Below are 19,334 nucleotides of genomic sequence, written 5' to 3' on the forward strand. Positions count from 1 at the left end.
AAGTTCAAATTGTGGAGACGAGCTCTGGAAAACGAGTTTTAATGAGTAGAGATGCAACTGTCTCATGTTTTATGACCAATACTAATACAAAAAAGGAGAGATTTAATGAATTATTTTAATTTAGCAATTAAATGCAACAATTATTGACCATAAAAGTCGTAGATTTTCTTCAGATCTCTTTACTGAGGTTGCAGGGATAACATAATTATGACCCTAGAGAACATCAAGGTAAAAAAAATAAAAACATTTGTTAAAAAAAGGAATCAGAATTTATTGAGAACCTGCTTTTAATGGCTGATGGATGTTTTTGGCCTCCGTCTTCACCATTTAAACACCGTACCCACCCTGAGACGAGACTGTTGCAGCATCATGCTGTGGGAATGCTTTTCTCCCCCAGGGCTCCTAATCTAAGCTCTTCCTGCTGTCAGTGAAATGTTTCTGCTTAACTACGCTACATTTAATCATTTTAACAACAAATTCTGGGGCGAAGCGCTCCATTGCTTGTCAAAAAGCTGAATGTGTGGAAAAAAAACAGCTCATCTTGATATCCATGCCGGGATATCTGGAGAAGCTCAAAGCTCCATCCTAAATGTAACATAAAGGTTTGCGTAAAATTGTCCAGAAAAAAATCCGAAAACACATTTAGAGTGAATAAAAAAACATAATTTTTTTTAAGCAATCTGGTTACCTTCCACTTGCTTTTGCAGTTTTGCAGCTAAAGAAACAGTTATAATCTGCTGGCCGGCCTGGAGCAGCGCGGTGTTTGCTGAGGTGTGAGTGCAGCAGTCAGAGGGGGAGGATAATGAGGCGCTGCAGGTAAAGACATGTCCCAGAGTTAAGCCTGCAGCCTCTCCCCGTCCATCTCCGCCACGCAGCAGCAGACGGCGTCTCCTGCTTTAAAGCAGATGTGAGCGCGTTGGCTTCATGTTTGTTGTTATGTGGTCTGCTCTGACGTTGTAGCTGGTGTTCGCTCTGCATGGAGCTGGACAGCAGCCACATTTAGTCCAGTTCTTTCAAAGTGGTTTTGGTCTACAGTTCCTCAAAGTTTCAGAGGGTCTATTTTGGGTTATTTGTAGGTGAATTTTGATGCGTTTTCATTCATTTCTTGCTGCTGAGGACGTACGGTGCGTGTCGGAAATAAAATTAAAAGCATTTTTAATCAACCATTTTTGTAAAGCTTTGTCCTGCCAATATTGGCTTTTTTCATTTGGCTTTATATGAAAAGTTTGTATAGAATAAATGGGATTACATTTACATACATGTACATACTATTCCTTTTATCCCTTATTTTTTCCTCGGAAGTTTATATATTTATACTAAACCTCTGTAGGTGGTGAGTGCACAGAAAGAAAGTCAAATTCCTTGTTTGTGCACACAAACCTGGCCGATACAGCTTATTCTGATTATGTTAAAGTTCCAGAATATAAGATCTAACCACCACATTCAAATCAGATTTTTCACAATTAACAGTCAACGATTCGTGTCACTTGATTAAAAGAGCAGATACTGTAAAACAGGGTTTTACTATTTTGAAAATTAGAATAAATTCTTGCAGGGTTCACATTTTAAACCAGCTTTAGCGTCACTAAAGTTGCATTCTGTTCGTGTGTTTCCTAGAGAACGTAGATCCTTATGTACACTCTAACATTTCCAAAAAGGCTGTCAACTTTTCCAAATCCAGCATGTTCCAGGACAGGCAGAAGTAGAAAGCTCAAAAGGGTAAATCAGAGCTACTTTGCTATGGTCCGTTCAGCCTTACTGTTATCTGCTGAAAGTCTTGCTCTCTCTCACTCCTTTGCAGCCTCAGCGAACCACAGACAGGTCTCAACACGTTGTAGAAATCACATTTTACTTTTAAATACTGTTTCCTTCCTCTCACTAACCCCATTGTTCTTTGTTGTCAGTGTTCTGACAGAACATTCGGATTTTTATTCATTAAATCATCTGATTACGGTCACTTGCCAACATCTTGCTGTATCTCCAGCTAGACCCACAATGGCAGGGTCAGAATGGCCTAGTCAAAGTCCAGACTGAAATCCTTTTGACAAACTGTGGCGGGATTTAACCATTCTGACTGAGCTGGAGGTATTTTGTAAAGAAGAATAAACGAAAGATTTCAGCCACCAGACCTTCAGAGGTCTTAGAAAGATGCATAATGACGTGTTGTATTGCTACAAGGAAATGTTAGTGGCTCGTAGCTATAGCAGCGGCTTTTTATTTATAAACATATCACACATGACATATGATATGCAATAAGTGTAAAAGTTTCAAGTGGCAGGATACTTTTGAAACGAACTGCAGTAGATAATAATCGGAATTCAAGAAATATTAAAAACATGGATGGTTCACGACTTCTGCACCGTCGTCTCTCTCTGCTGCATGCAGATGCGACGCAGCAAAAGAGATTAGAGACTGATAGCTTAGTTATGCAAATCTTTAACAGTGGGTGACCATAATATGTCAACAGTTTCCAGTGTGAACTGGGATTACCAACCCTATCAGCAAGAAAAACCTGAACTGTAAAACGAAACGCTTCAAGGATGTTAAACTGCAGAAAAACGCACGCGGTGCCCTCCTGGGATGTAAAGCACAACAGGATTACATCAGATAGGCCACCTGTTTCCTCCTCGCCTTCACCACAGTCTGACCTCAGAGAAGAAAATCACTTTATCCTGGAAATAACAGAAAAAAAACAGCTTGAAATCCTTCTTACTCAGCAGCGCTTCACACTTCCTGACATACCAAAAAAAATCCCAGTATGGATTACAGTGAAGTCATCATGTCTCTTCGTCACATTATTCTCCCTTACAACACCAAAATATTTAAAAACTTGGTGAGGAGATGCGTTCGGTTTGTTTCTGGTGTCTTTATTGAATTAATAGCCGATGCGTCGACAATAAAACAGTTGGAGGAATATCAGGGTCAGCGTCCAGCTCTCAACAAAGGAAATATCTCTGTGTTTTAGGCCTGGCAGGTGCAGAAGTCTGTTTTTTTTCCCCTCATTTTCTAATCTTTGTTTCCATGCACCCTGCAGCCTATTTAAAGCATATCAGTCTGCTGACTTTGGCCCAGCAGGACGACTGGTGGAAAGTACAAAGTTTCTGCATAATTTAGGAGCAAACGGCATCAAGCAGTGCAAAATTTAGTTGGTATGGACGACACGGAGGCCAATACCAAAATATCCACAGTTGGTTTGAAGTGCCGGTATGTTTGCGTGTTTGGAGATCAGAATACAGATGAGAAGTGCTCTGAAAAACCTTTGTGTCATCGCGCTTCTTTTTTATGGTTTGTTTTCGACGAGACAAACTGAGCCTATGATAAACCCATCCCAAAGATCACAATGAGAACCAACCTGTCGCTCAGGGCTGGGTATCATCTAGGATGAGCCGATTCAATTCTCAATACATAGCTCAGCTTGACTTGATTTGATGCCAATATCGATATTTATTACTTTCAAATTAATGCTCAAAGTTATTCAATCAACAAAACCAGCCAAATATTATATTTATGTTAAATTTATTGAACACTGATATATTAGCAGGAAAATAAAGTGCATTTGGTTCAATGCATTTAATGTATCACAGAAACCAAAAATGTGCCCAAACGTCTGATTTTAGGGACTAAGTTGCTTCTAAAATCCTGTTGGTCATTCTGCAAATTCGTCTCACTTGCTCTTCCTCACTGTGAACAGTAATGGCGCGATGTAATAACGCCCCCTAGGGGTTGGGAGGTATATCGATATTGAAAGCCGGAATATCAATATTAAATAGTTTTTAAAAACTTCGATACTAATCTTTGTATCGATTTCTACGCACAGACCTACTGTTCGCTAACGTCAGGTTTGGACTAGAGCGCTTTTTAAACAGATATTCAGAGCTGGACCGTCTGGTGGGGCTTTGGGTCACGGTCCTACTGCAAAACCCAGGAACAGCTGAGCTAAAAGTCATGAACTGAGGAGGGTTTTCTGCCAGAGAGCAGAATTCACCCTTCAAGCTTCTGAAGAGACAAAACACAAAAGGCAGTTTTTAAATGATGATTTTATTTATTAAAGGATAAAAGGTACCCAAACCAGCTGTCCCTGTCTGGAAAAGTAATTTCAATCCCTTTTAAAACAGCAATACTCTTACGGAGTAGGGAATACTCCCAGGAATGATTGATCCAATTAAAGTACTCTAAGAGAGAGTTCTTGGGGCCAAAACCACAAAACAATAACCCAAAAAAGCACCTCTGACGTTTACCAAAGACATCTTGATGATCCACAAGACCTTTGGGGAAATATTCTGTGGACTAAGAAAATAAAAACAGAACCTTTTTGAAAGTGTGGCATTAAAACAAGCATGCTGTGATGTCGTGTGTTGACCTTAACTTCTAACAAACAGCCGGACATTGATCCAAATCACCAACAGCTCCACCTCTGACACTCTCTTACAGCGAAATGAAGGCTTAAAATTGGCCTAGTCAAAGACCGGACCCAAATCCAATTGAGATTCAGTGGCATGAGCCTTAACAAGGCGCTATTATGGGAAAACCCTCCTAGTGAATTATAAAAGGATTGTGCAAAGCAGAGTGGGCTAAGATTCCGCCACATGGATGTTAAAGAGTTCCTGCAAGACGTTTGAGCTTCAAACCCCCAAAGTCGGTTGGGGGATCTTTCTCCTGCAGCGTTTGCAGCACGTTCACCGGTTCGTGCTGCCTCTCTGTTTTTTAGTCCTCTGACTCGTCCTCCCATCTCATTCCTCTGTAATCATGGTGTTTTTAATAAGCCTGTCCCTGTCCCCCCGTCTCCTACACACTCCCTCCGTGTCCATCCTGTCCTGTCAGCGTTTTCCTTCCTGCACTCCCTCCTTCCTGCCCCCATGCTTCCATAAACAGACCAGAGTCCAGATCTGACGTGTTTACAGCAGTGAAAAGCTCAACTCATCCTGTGCAGCAGGTTCTCTAGAAGGTTTTACTGGGATGCTGCAGAACATCCGCCAAACTGTCACAATCTGACTTTTTTTGTGTGTGAATGAGGGACGACGTGACAAGCTAGCTCCTCTGAACACATCAGGTTTTAACTGCTAAATAAAAAAAAAATGTAAATTTGTTAATTTCCACATGTATGCAGATTGCTTAGTTTTGTTCCATTAGATTATGGCAGCCAAGGACAAGAGGAGAGCAGATGATAGCGTTTCAACTGAGATTAAGATCAGATTCTTTTGGTTTCACAAAATATAAACAGAGGAGTTGGAGAAATAGGGGATGGTTCACACATTTTAATTTTATTGCGATCAATGTCTGGTAACATAGCAATAAGAATTGTTGTCTTAATGCCAAAGAGAGCCTAACAGATTTTGCTTTCACAAGTAGAGCCTTACTGCTTTCGCCATAGTGCCCCGCTTGATCAATACATGCAAGAAACTTTATTAGAATTTGTTATTATGACAAGAATTACTATTTCATGTTAAATGGACACATACGCAGGAAGATAGAAGAGGCAAAAAGGATAGAAACAGATGAAACAACATGCCAAAAGGGAGAAAAGGTGAAAGAAAAAGAGAGTAATTAAAACATCCACTGAGTCTGCTCCTACACCTGCAAAGAGAGATATAAAAAGAACAGCAAAACCAACCGATAAAGTATTACAGGTACAAACAACCAACCAATGACCAATTGATACCATCACTGAAGCATATACAGTATTTAATACAAGATTTACAAATTGACAGCTAAAGATATATTAATAGGGGTTTTCTGTACAGAAGTGAATCTGTAAGTACCTGAATCCAAGCACCTGTAGGTGTTTGTGAGAATGTGCTTGTATATGTAAGAAAAATGCTCAATAGTGGTTGTAAGGAGCCAAAATAAATGGAATATATTCAAACTGCCTTCTAAAACACAGGTTAATTGCTTCCAGTTAATATTTAATGTAAACAAAAATCTGCGCTAACTGGTAAATAATTGCATTTTTTTTTAATCTTGATGTCCTGAAGGTACCAGCCTACATTCACATCCTCTAGAAACATTCCCTTTGCATTTGACCTTTTTAACGTTACAGAAAACGTTTACCAGTAAAACAAAGACATTTTTAGCCAATGGTGGTGACGAGTTTTCTGATCCTGTCCGTTCCTCCGTCCTGCAGCTCGGACCACGGAAGTGTTAGAAAAGTTCCACGAGGTCTTCAAGAAGCAATACCCCGTCGCTATCTTCAACGTCGTCCGCTTAGAGCTGGAAGGAGGAGGCGGCACGCAGTCGCAGCTGCTGCACCGAAAGGCAAGTTTTACCGCTGCAGATGCAACCGGCTGCAAGGTTTGCAGGATAAATACAACATAAAGCTAAATGCAAGCTGGTCCTGTAAGAAAGAGCGACCAGTTGGGAAGTTATTGTTGAGAGAAAGCTGCTAGAATCTGCAGAAACACACAAAACATGCGATCCAAAAGTTCAGATTAAATGTGCTAGACTGGCCTAGTCAAAGTCCATTCCTAAATAGAACTGGTAATCTGTGGCAAGACCTAAAAACAGATGTTCACGGATGCTCTTCATCTAATCTGACTGAAATTCAGAACGTTTACAGGACTGCTACAGTCCACTTTGAATACCTTAAGAAGGAATTCAGGAACACATGAGAAGGAATTCAGGAATACATGCTAGTTGTTGAAATGCTGCCAGATTTCTCAGACTTTACTTTGAAGGCGTCTCTGTTAACTTTATGCATGAATGAGCTGATCCAGGACGTTATTTAGTGTGTGTGTGTGTTTTTAATGAATACAGTGAACATTGAGCTTTTTTAGCCATCACTGTAGGGATACGGGAACATATTTCACACGTCAACAAAGAAACTGACTCTCTTGTTTTGCAGGCAGCTGCTTGTTTGCATGTAAAAAAATATTTTTTGTTCTGTTTCTAATTATCAGCTCAATTTTATGATTGAGATCTTCAAAACTTGACGCAGTTAAATAAAACCTTGTCTGATTAATCCACTAGAATAATGCTGTTCTCTACTTTAATATTTATTTCTGTCTCATCCTATTGACGCTGAAAATACCTTTTAAATATCTTAGCAGCTGAAAATCAAATCAAAATCAGAAATCTTTAAAGTAAGAATGTGCAACAAATCTGTTTTACAGCATAAAAATCCTCCCTCGCTCTTGAGTGGGCATTATTTGATCCAAGACAGGAAATCTGGAAACAAACGGGGGGGGTGGCGTACATCCTAGTGTAAACACCTTTAGGTCAAACTCTCTTCCCATCACTGTTTGGAAATTCCTGTTCAAACGTCAACCCTTTAAAGCCTGATAAGAGGTAAATGTGAGGAAACTTTACAATTAAAAAAAAAGAAAATCCTTTATGGTTGCTTTAAAAAATAAATAAATGTCAGACTTTCAGACTTTCTGTGTATCTTAATTGATACGTTAGACCAAAAAATTAATTTTCCTCATGTTTTCAGCATTTTTTTTATCGGATGTATAACATGTATTCATTAGTATGTTGTAAATTGTATGTTCAGAAAAATACTGAAAGAGAGAGAGAGAGAGATGATTTCATTCATCTAATTTGTGACGGTAAAGTTTAATGGATTAGAAATTGTCGGTTTAGTGTAGGACGTTTGAAGATGTTTGGCTTGTGTCTCTCCAGGACCCTCTGGCGGGTCACACCATCTTCTCTGGGAGTTTGTTCCAGTACCTGGAGGAGAATCGGAAGTGGAGGAGCCGTTTTGTGTTTGTGCCAAACACCTACACCATCGAACTCTTTGAGAGCAAAGCGGTGAGTGAACGTCACGGCAAATCGATGCTCGTTCTGAAGAACCGGGGTGTGAAACCCGTCCGTTGCTCTCGTTTGCTTTACAGGCCCATGAACAACGGCTGCAGCCGAAGCTTTCCATTAACTGTGCCGGCTACAAGGCCCTGACCTCCATGGAGGAGTACTTGGAGCTGATGAGCAGTAGCCTGCCAGGTGGGAAAATTATCTGTTAAAAACCTACGATAAAAACAGGTTTTAAAGCTATTGTACGATTAGTAAAATCTGATAAGGCACCATTTGTCGTCTCATCAACCATAGAAAAATTATTATTTCATTAAACAGCCGCTTTCTTTGTTTATTTCTGTTTAATATAAATAAGTTAAAGGTTATGGCCCAAATGTTTGGATGCAAAAACAAAAACAATTTTTTGTGCTTGTTACATTTGATTATTTCATTAAAACACTAATTAGTGGGTCTGACCTCAAAGAAAACTGGAATCATTGCGTAAAAAGCTTTTAAACATTTTATGCAGTAAATAACTGTTACTTTCCAGTGTGAAGTTTGTGTTGTTTCTTTTAATTATGTCGGTGTTGCTTTTACCACTTATTGTCTTTACCTGTACAGTGTCCTTGAACGTTTTGAAAGGCGCTTGAAATAAAATGTATTATTATTATTATTATTATTATTATAACATTACATAGAAGGGGAGTTTTCCTCTCCACTGTCGCCTCATGCATGCTCAGTATGAGGCATTGCTGCAAAGCCATCAACAATGCAGACGACTGTCCAATGTGGCTCTACGCTCTTTCAGGAGGAGTGAATGCTGCTTGGAGAGACTTGATGCAATCAACTGGGTTTCCTTAGAGAGGAAACTTTCTGACTAATCTGGAGGATTTGATTGAATTTGACTTTGGAAAGCGCCTTGAGATGACATGTGTTGTTAATTGGTGCTATATAAATAAAACTGAATTGAATTGATGTAAATCAACATTTTAAAATGTAAAGATTATTATCAACACCTGCTTGAAGATTGCAGCAACTGTAAAGCACGGCGGTGGTAGCGTCTTGATGCGGTCCTGTTTCACTGCCACGGGTTCAGGTGGTTAGAGCAATAAAAAAGGAACACTACCTCCAATTTTCTTCAGCTTCAAACACAAGATGGTTGAAATCCGGCGATAACTGGGTGTTCCGGCAGGACAATAGTTTTAAACCTGGGAACACTGGACCAACTATGAGGCACGGAGGTGGCAGCTTCAGGCTGTGGGTCTCTGTTGGTAGTTCTGGTGAACTGAACTGAACACAACTTGGTTTTCCAACAGGACAACGGTCATTTAGCTTCTACAAAGGTTTTACCAAAGCACTGGCCTCAGTCCAATTAGAAAATAGAGTGTTTTAAAGCCAGATCGCTGCCAGGAACCTGACAAGCTCCAGTGGTTCTGTCGAGGAGATGGGTCAAACATCCAGACAGATTTAACAAAAAGGCCTGTTGCTGGGTCCAAATAGTGTGGTTGTGCTGTAAATTTTTCCAAATGCAATTTTCTTAACCGTTTTTATCATCATTCCACCTTGGTAAAAAGCTGTAATGATTAGGATTCCCAAATTGATATGATACATGACCACGGTGAGTAGATGTAAACTCCTGACCATAGCTGTACTCCTTAAATTTGCATAGTGCACAAACAGTTGAGTAATTTGTGCGTCTAAAGTTTTAAATGACCCGCTTTGTTCTGTGACTTGTTCCAGGCCTCAAAGCCAAAGCGAGCGGCGTCCCCTTCATCAAATACCCGACCCAGTTCCCCCTGATCCTGTGGCACCCGTACGCCCGGCACCACTACTTCTGCGTGGGAACGGAGAAGGAGCATAAGAAGTGGCACGCCGTGCTGCAGGACTGCATCCGACACAGCAACAACGGTAATAACCTAAACACAGACACGCAGCAGGACAGACGGAGCAAGGAGGCCACCAATTTAGGGACTTCAGTTCAGATGCGCTACACAGAGATGAGCGGAATAAGTACGGCAGTTTACAGCGCATCTTTTGGAGAATGAGAAACATCCCCAATGAAGATTCTTGCCTTCCTTTCGCTTATTGTACCATCTTTTTCGGGGTTGAGATGTGGGTGTGTCTGATATGAAGCATGTGAATGCTTTATATCAGACGTTGAACATCTTTAGGAAACGCTACAATGGACTAATTATGAAGTCTTTGTCTGTTGCTGCTGTTGAAGACGGGCCTTAACGAGTTTCTGCTCCTGTTTTACTCTCTGAGGGTTTTGTTTGAGCATTACCTTTGTGCTCTGAGTAGGATACTGTGGCTTGTTTTTTTCCGTGGTCCCTTTGATGCCCTTTTCATCAGGGCGGGGAGCAATTCTTGATCTGTCTCTTCTTGCAGTGACATGACTCATCTGATTGTTCTGAGACACCGGAGGCAGAGACATGCAACAGGTTGTTCAGCCACCTTGTTGGTCTTGTAGGCATTGCTCACCTACTGTCTCGGTTAATCTCCGGTTGGCGGTGAGCGTTTGTTGTCCCCGTGTGATCACGTTTTCATACTTCGAAGCATCGCATTCACCGCGGCTGACTGTAGGAATAGCGATGAGCAGGAAACGCGGTTTCCTGGAGGTTTCATTGACAAAGAAACGCCTACGGCCTTTGGCACGGACGGACTTGTTTCAGTCCTGTCAGGTGGAAAAGCAGGTGTCGCTGATGAGGATTTGGGTTTTATTAAGTGTGGGGGATTCACAAACCATAAAAGAGTCAGTAATCTAGATGTTTTGTCTGACAACACATGAATATTCATCCTCAGCTCCTGCATTAGAACCACCGGGCCTTACGAGGCCATACCAACACCCAGTTCCACCAAGGGTCGTCTCTCCACCACTGCAACCCTCTTCTAGCATATTTCTACAGCAAAACTCTTGCAGATGGTGGAGATGGTCAAGCCTGGGCATTATCCAGGGCTTATTGGGCGTAAGAATGCCTTAATTGATCAATTAGCCTATCTTACATATTGGATTGAGACCGGGTCATGGGAAAGGCTGTAATTCGTTAATGTCCATCATAAATGCTTGATTCCCGTTGGTCCATATTTAATGTTCATACTGGTGGACAATATAAAGTAGGAAAAGAGTTATGTTTGCAGAGATGATCTAATTTATGTCCATTTATAAGTAATTTGCAGCATGCAGGCTACATGCAAAGCAGTTGCTTTAGCTGGACACGGGCACTTTTTAGCTGACCTTGATAGGGGCAAACCACAAGTTAAATGCTCACTCTGACAAACCGAAGGCTTATTTGAATCAGCTAAAGCTCTCTTTGTTTCATCCTCGATAACCGTCCAGCGAGGCGACTGGCTGCTGCTTTGCATCACCTTAACAAGATGATTTGCAAAGCGTTCAGTTAATCATCGTCTGAGGCGGCAGCTCTGCCTGCATTGGGCGTACGACGCCAGTACTTCTACCCCTGGAGCGTGTTTACATTGTTTCAACACTGAATTTTCACCACTTCAGTGTATTTTATCGCAGTTTTATCACCGTTTTGAAGAAGAGAAGTGAAAAGTGTGGTGTTGATCTGTATTCAGCCCTCGTACTTTCTAGACCTTTTCAGTAGTGGTAGCAACCGTTTAGAGTATTTTTGTACTTGTGTTCCTCAGTCATCTTTGTAAAATACTTGAGGTTCAATGAAATTAAATGGATCCAGAACGTCTGTAACCATTATTTTGGTCTAAACTTTGACTAGGCCATTCTAACAGAAGAAAATGGTTTGATCTAAACCGTTCTGAAGTAGTCCTCAATGTTTGCTCAGGGTTGCTGCGTCTCCGGTGTTCAGCTCCATCTATTGTCCCATCAACTCGGACCAGCCTGCCTGTCGTTAGGAAATAGATCCCCACAGCATGATGCTGCTGCTACCGTGTTTCATCATGGCTGGGTCCAGTTGGACAAAAAAGTTTTGTTTTGGTCCCGTCTGATCGGGGCACCTTCTTTATGTTTGCTGTGTCTTCTAAGTGCCTTCAAAGCTGGACTTCTTATGATTTTCTTTAAATAATATCTTTCTTTGTGCCACTGTTCTTCAAGGAATGGATTTGTCGAGCCCACCTGAGCTGTGGATCTCTTTAGGTCCTCCAGAGTTAGCATTTCCCGCTCTCAATGACAGATAATGGATTGAGCAGAGCCTCAGGATGTGGTTTAATAACCCAACCCTGCTTTAAACATCTCTACAACTTCCTCTCTGTCCTTCTGACCTGTCTGCTGGTTTCCCTTGTCTTCATGCTGCTGGTTGTTCTGTAACGTTCTCCAACGAACATCTGGTGCCTTCAGAGAGCAGCTGGATTTATACAGAGATTAAATAACACACAGGTGGAGTTTTGTTTTTGCTAATCAGAAGCCTGCTGAAGGCAGCTGAGTTTTTATTTAAGGAGCATCAGATTAAAGACCACAAACATGTGAAACATTTTTCAGATTATCTGGGGAAAAGAAGACCTTGCATCATTTTTTCTACTGTCACAAAAACATCTGGATAAAACCCATTTAAGTTTGTGTTACAAAAAATACAGAAACATTTGAAGGGGCAGTATAACCGTTGATGAACCTGCACTGCAGCTCTTTGCAGCTCTTTTTCAGATGTGAAATCCTGACTTTGTGTCCTCTGGTTCTCTGTTAGCTTACAGAGACGAGAACCAGCATATTAAATAAACCCTGACAGGGTCTGCTGCTCCCATTCGTTCCCAGGCAGAGATCTAAAGCTGGTTGTGATGTCTGCGGCTGATGGTGTGCCTCCGTGGCCGTTTATTGCGCTGTGGGTTGGGCTGCCTCCATACGCCTGAACCATACGGGCAAATCCCACTCATGCGTGTCAGTAGGAAGCAGCAGTGTTTGGTGAAGAAAGACAGAAAGAAAGAAGTGCTTCAAGGACATATTTATTTTAAAGGCAGGATGAGTCTTCAGACAGATTCTTTCCTCTGTAAGACAAAGATATAAAGTGAGAACCATTATGTGGGGGTAAGAAAAGCCTGGGAAACCGTCCCTGACGGCTTCTGCAGCAACCATCACCAGAGCGTGGGGGAAGCGGGCAGAGAGGGAAATGCTTTAAATAAAACCACTGTGGTAAGTGCTGCCACATGTTCTATTAATACATTCAGCAAACACACATACGGAGCTAAGAAACTGTAATCTGATCTGGCTTCTTGCAGGAAAATATTTAGACTTTTACAGGCCTGACAGAATAAAACCTGCATAAGTCTGCCAGTTAAGTTGGTTTTGTTTCTGTTTGGGGGGTTTAAGTCTCACATCTAATGCAATCAATAATAACTATGGAAGAAGTGGGACTGTTTTTCATTTTAATCCAGCTTTAAAATAAAGTAGCTCTGAGCTCATAAGAGGTCAAATGAACAGAAGCATATTGATATTAACCGTCTAAATAGCCAAATACATCAACTTAGCTGACCTAATGTGAAAATACATTGCAGGGGTGAATAAAGACGAGCTATTGTAGGTCAAGCTGCAGAAGTAATTAATGCTGGTTCTGATGGAGTCAGAACACACATGGTAGTTTTTTGGCACATGGGGCTGTAGTCTAATCAGGGCGACTATGCGGACCGCCGTCAAACAATAATATGTAGGGGTGGGGTGAGCTATGTGGACTTTTATTAAGAGGCCAGAGGTCTCCTTCAAAAAGGCTTCACAAGAAAGATGTCCAGAAACATCTGTAACAGGTGTTCATACTGCCTCGGGTAATATGGAGAAGTAGCGCCTCTACTCTGAGCCCCTCCTGAGGGTAAGACCTGTTAACTTTCTGAGGAGATCCATTTCATCCGCTTGTGTTCGCCATCTCATGCTCATGGCCGTCGTCCCCAGCTCTCCATTAGAGTTAAAGATTGAACAGTAGCTAAAACAGTAGCTTTTTGTTCTGACCCATTATGGTGTTTCCCCTGATCCGTCTTTCGATGTTCTACCTAAAATCATAGAGAAGACACTCAGCACCCTAAGCTCCTCCACTTGAGGAGGAGCTTAGGAAACCAAAGGAAACCCGCCTTTTCCTGTTTTAATGGGCCACGGCATCACACTTGGAGAAGCTAATTTTCCTGCTGGGCGCTTGGCTGCAAACCAACCAAGTCCGCACTCAAATGGGAGTAACTGTTGGCAAAGATCAACCTGGTGATGTCCAGCGCTCACCGGGAACAAGCCTGAACTGGTGATACAAACCAAGAACCCGCTGAGGTTGTGGTTGGACCAAAAGTCTTCCTTAACCCCTGGAACACCTCGGTCTTTGGTCACACCATGACTCAAGTCTGGCTTCAATGTATCATGTGACAAAGTTTTGTGGAATTAAAACCAGACAAAAAAACGGTGGATAGAGCTGGGGTGGTACGGTACTAGGGAAAGTATTGCAACTGCGGCGTTAAAACCTAATTTTCTTTACTTTTCTGTGTTTTTTTTTTTTTTTTTGTCATCATGAGTCTTTACTGCTCTTCATGAGCTTCAGCCTTTTGGCCGTGATATTCTAGGGTTGGACGATATAGAATAAAAAGCAAGATGATAAAATAGAAATCATATTGATCGATATCCATAATTATCAACAAATTCAAAAACCCATACTTTAAGTGCAGCCGTGGCCATTTTATGCTGTTTTTTAAGCAACTTATTTTTACGTAGATACAGAACACACATACACTGAATTCAAACCCTTTATTCAACTCACTTTTTACCAAACCTCTAAGTTTTTAAGAAATAAAAAAGAACGCGTGCTCTCTGAACTCTTCCAAGGGGGCGGAGTCTTCCTGGATCTGCGTTGTGATTGGTTGGGAGGATGTGACGACTATAATATTAACCTACATGGGTAGAATGCAAAAGGAAGGAAAACTTTTATTCTATTAAACTTTTTATTGACCCTTTTATCCTATCATCGATATACGTCTATCGATCTATATATATCGTTATTTAATTATCGTCCAGACCTATGATATTCTGTACCAAAGACGGTCAACATCCACAGCTGAGTGGATAAATTACTGACACAGGGAGCATGAAGGCATGTCGCTTGGAATATATCGACCTACCAGGTATTGCAGCAGTATTGATCATGTTGATTTTGCAATGATGATTTGAAAGCGCTGCAACAATGGAACAAAAAGTAAGTAAACTTTTCTCGAAATTAGTGTATTTGTCCTTGATTTGAGCAGCTAAATAAGATCATCTGCCAGTGTAATGAGTATTGTTACTCCTAAAATAAGATAATTAGATGTCCTGCACTTGAAATGAGATGACAAAGATGAGATGTTCCTATTTTAGGTGTAAAGATCTTATTCCATTGGCAGATAATCTTATTTCTCTGCTCAAATCAAGGGCAAATGCACTAATTTCAAGAAAATTGTACTTACTTTTTGTTCCCTTTTTAAAGTGAGATGATGAAAGCTTTAGAAAAAATCCAGTTCCAATGCTAGCTTTGCTCTGTGAATTTTGGAAAATACGTTTACAGTCAGAATGTATGTTGATCTTCAGAACACTATCCGTTAGGGTTTCCATAAATTAAGAGTCAAATTTGTGATTCTGGGGTTTGAAGCGTCCTACTTTTCCTTCGTGGGTCCTGCCGTACTTCACTGCAGCAGTCTGCTGAACGATGCCATTGGTTGCCTCCGTCCCGTAGTGGATGAGGGCGAAGGCGTGTCAACTGGTTGGTCAGACCAGTGGTGCATTTTTAAGCTTCTTCAGTCGCTGCATGTGTTGCTGCAAGCTGAACAGGGGAACATCAGCACACATTTGCATGTTTACCTCAAATACCAGATGTGATATATTATCTGTACAGAGCATGAGCGTCCAGGCATATCAGTCACAACGGCTTTTCCTCTCGCTTGCATGTTTTTTTTTTGTTTTGTCAATAAAAATCATGGGTCTGAAAAGTAAAAGAAAGAGAAAATGCATTTGATTGAGTTTAGCCTCAGAATGATTTAGCATCCAGTGAATTATCCCAGGAACACGAGCGGAGGCCAGAGGAGCCCAGAGCTCGGCCTTTCAGCAGAATTAGAGAGCTGGCAGCAGAGGTGGCTTCCTGTCTGGCTCTGGTTCCCCTCCTCGTCCAGAGTTCTTGGTAACTTCCTGTCTTTGTGATTCGCCTCTTAGTCACACACTTGCAGCCAGAAAGAGAAACAGCTTGACAGGCATTTCACAGGCTCTACTGTGTGTGTGTGTGTGTGTGTGTGTGTGTGTGCGTTACAGCTTTAAACAAACAAATCACCACTTTGGCATCCTGTCTGCAACTTAGCATCCATCCAACTGGAGAGCAGCAGGAAGCTGCTGCGGTTCTGGCTCCTCACGGTTTGTGGCACCTCAGTATAACCTGAGGCGCACTGTGATTAATACAATTATTAATGCTGCTTTGTATTTATATAATTTAAAATGACTCTTCCATGTCCAGGCCTGAAGTATAGAAGTGCGTCTTGGGGAGAAAAAAAAAAACGAATCAGAAGCGCAGATCTATTCTCTACACCCACGTGAAAATAAACTTCCCCAAACTGAACACGGGATGTCGGACGCTTTCTGAACTGTTTCTATTGTCCTGTCATATGTTACCATAGCGACCATATGAGTCCTCCAACAAGTCAACGTCTTCCTGTTTTGCGAGCTAACGTGTGATTGGTGCGCAGCATGTGTGCGTTGACCGGCGCCCGGTGAGCTGAGGCTGCCTGTTCAGCCGGATCAGATGATCCCTCTGATGCATCGAGCCGCAGACGTTACTCACGTCTGACGCTGTGAGGCTCTCTCTAGACCATAAAGCTCAACAAAAGTCATTACAGACACAAATTTGAATAAACTGGACAAAATAAAAGAAGAAACATGTTTAAAAAATATATCTTTGAATCTTATTTTACTTTTTTCTTGTAATCTTATGTGTTTTTTTGTCATTAATCTCTAAAGGTACAATATTATGATTACTGCCTTAAATTTTTAATGAACTTTGTGTTAATGCTTTGTTTTGCTATTTGTATCAATTTTATTTCTTTGTTTGTATATTTTTAGCATGATTTGTTTTTATTTTGTGCTTAGGCTTATTTATTTCTTCTTTGTTATAATAACAGTTTTACTATGATTAGAATTGTTTAATGTTTTTTATATATTCTAATGGCTTATTTATTAATTTATTGCTTTTTTGCTGTTTACTATTTTTGATTTACTATTTTTATTTAATTCTTATACATATTTATATTGTTTTCAACTTACTGCCTCGTAAAAGTTTATTTGGATTACTCATTTCAATCTTCAATTTATAGTTAATTTATTTCATATTTTTAAGTAGCGAATGTAATATAATAATAAAAAATATGAAAAATAATGAGAAAAAAGTTCTTTATTATTTAATATTTACAATTATTTTGTTTTTATTTATTGTATTAATGTTTATTAACTAGAATTTTCTTTTCAACAATCCTTTAAATCTTTCATAATCTTTATCTTATTTGCGTTTGTGTATTTTCTAGGTCTGTCGGAGGAAAAAAGTGTTGAGACGCCCGCCTTCGTGGACTCTATAAGACGCTACCGACAAGCCAAAGGGCACTACGGCACCTGGGTGATGATGTGTGGAACACCAGGACAGGTCAGGACCTTAAATTATTCCTGATCCACCACAATTCTGTAATGCCTGCGCTTCTTCAAACACATCTTCAGACAATAAACCCGGCTTTGTGTGTTTTAACGAGCCACGCCTAAATTGAAGGGAGGATTGTGACTTGGGTGACGTGTCTTCTTCAGGTTCAGTATAGTGAAAGTATTTCTCAATAACAGTTCAGATCAAGGTGATGAAAGACCTGCAGCTCTACTTTCCCAGGGAGAGGGGTTCTTTCTGTAGCTCCTCAGATGGACCATCAAGAACAAAGACCCGTACAGAAACAGACTTCGGCTTGGCATCGCCTCTCTAAATAACTAACTTCCTTTCAGTTTCTGTCAAAGCTTTGTACTTCTTACTTTTCCTTAATATACCTCAATTATTTCCAGTTAATGTCCGGTTTCCTGAATTTAGCCTGATTCACCCAACCCGCAAAAACAATCCACACACTGTGTGTTTAGAATTGGCAGTGAAGGAATTTTACCTTCATGTTTTTATCCAGCGCGGTCGGCTAGAATAAACTTTGTTTGCGCTCGAGTAGTTATGACTACGCAGCTCTTTCTTTTAGCCGTCAGTATAGCCGTCTATACTTAAAGACAAAGACCAGGAATGTTTTCGGCAAATACGGAGAGGGAGTGAATTTACTGTGTCAATCATTCATAGCTTAGAGCAAAACTTTGCATAGAAGCAAACTCATAACCTACATTATTTCAGCCCATTCTGGTACAGAATGAGTATAACGGAGAAGAACAGGGTGTAATCCTCTGTATTGTACCCGACTGTCATCGTTTTAGCTGCAAGTTCCTTCAGGGCAACACTAGAGGTATCTGAAAACATGCAGTAACACATAGTTCAGCTTACACCTCTGGGCCATTCCTGCTACTTCAGGTGGAAAACATCAAAGCAGCAGCTGGGCCAAATATGTTTGGTCTGAAACATTTAGCTGTGACAAAAGTGCAAAAACAGAAGGAACTCTGTAGGGTGCCAAATACTTTTTTATACAGCCTGCGCGTGAATGTCTGTGTATTTAAATGTACGTTGTTCAAAAGAAATGACAAGAACACTGAAAACACAACAGATCTCAACTGGAAGAAAGATCCTGCTGAATATCCAGTGAATGAGTAATGTTAGAAGCAAAAATGACGCCACATTGTTTGATGACTTCATCTAAAGTCAGCGAGAAAGAGAAAAAGTGTGGAGAGGGCCGTAAGAACTGATTTAATTCAAATTTGTCGTGTTTATCCTGGAAGCAAGATTAAAAACATTTGCAATGATGAAAGGTATTTCCTGAAGATCAGAGGCTCTCTGTTTGAATGAAAGTTAAAGTTAATTGGCTCAAAGCAGTTTTTAATTTAGAAACTGAACAAAAAATATACGTTTATCTGTGATGATTTTGATTATTGTTTAAGAGGGAAGTTTTCCTTAATAAAACCACAATATTAGGACCTGCACCGATGCAGTTTCATCTAACTGGCTACTTCTGGACTAACATGCTTTTAAATAAACAAGCTATACAATAGTGGTGTTTGTCAGGGCCTCTGCCCAACAACAACAACAAAGAAAAACTTTGCTCATAGAGTCCCCTCATCAGCCTGAACAATGTTTCAGCAAATATTTAAGCCTTCATGGCGGAGCTGAGGTCAGTAAAACCAGTCTCCCTCCCTCCTCATCGCCTTATTTCCCCTCATTGCCAATATAACCACACAGGAAAAGAGGGAGTGTTGTTTCTAAGGGGGCATCTTTGTTTTTCCTTGATCGGTGGATATTAGCATGGTTGTGACTACAGCTGACATTTCCAAAATCTAGAATAACTAGAAAATATGTTGATTGCACCAAAATAATAATAATTTTTATTGATATGTAATTTAATGCTAAGACATTTTAAATTAAATAATTTATGTACCTATTCACTCTTTAAAGTGTATAATGATTTTTTTTCTGACATGTTTAATTTTATATCAACCTTCAACTTCAACCTCTTCCTTTGATGTCTGAAAGCGGATTTCTTTAGCCAGGACTAAA

At 40.5% G+C, this 19,334-nt stretch overlaps 1 protein-coding gene across 1 annotated transcript in view; it reads left to right on the plus strand.

Moving 5' to 3' along the window:
- niban2a (niban apoptosis regulator 2a) overlaps nucleotides 1-19,334 on the plus strand; it is a 31,729-nt gene that overhangs the window by 2,377 nt on the left and 10,018 nt on the right. Inside the window, exons 2-6 of the mRNA XM_012864166.3 lie at nucleotides 6,122-6,252; nucleotides 7,615-7,743; nucleotides 7,827-7,932; nucleotides 9,463-9,630; nucleotides 17,188-17,303. Of these exons, the coding sequence (XP_012719620.2) occupies nucleotides 6,122-6,252; nucleotides 7,615-7,743; nucleotides 7,827-7,932; nucleotides 9,463-9,630; nucleotides 17,188-17,303 (650 nt within the window). The remainder of the gene's footprint in view (nucleotides 1-6,121; nucleotides 6,253-7,614; nucleotides 7,744-7,826; nucleotides 7,933-9,462; nucleotides 9,631-17,187; nucleotides 17,304-19,334) is intronic.

The sequence above is a fragment of the Fundulus heteroclitus genome, chromosome 8 (genome assembly GCF_011125445.2).
Source record: "Fundulus heteroclitus isolate FHET01 chromosome 8, MU-UCD_Fhet_4.1, whole genome shotgun sequence".
Classification (NCBI taxonomy): domain Eukaryota; kingdom Metazoa; phylum Chordata; class Actinopteri; order Cyprinodontiformes; family Fundulidae; genus Fundulus; species Fundulus heteroclitus.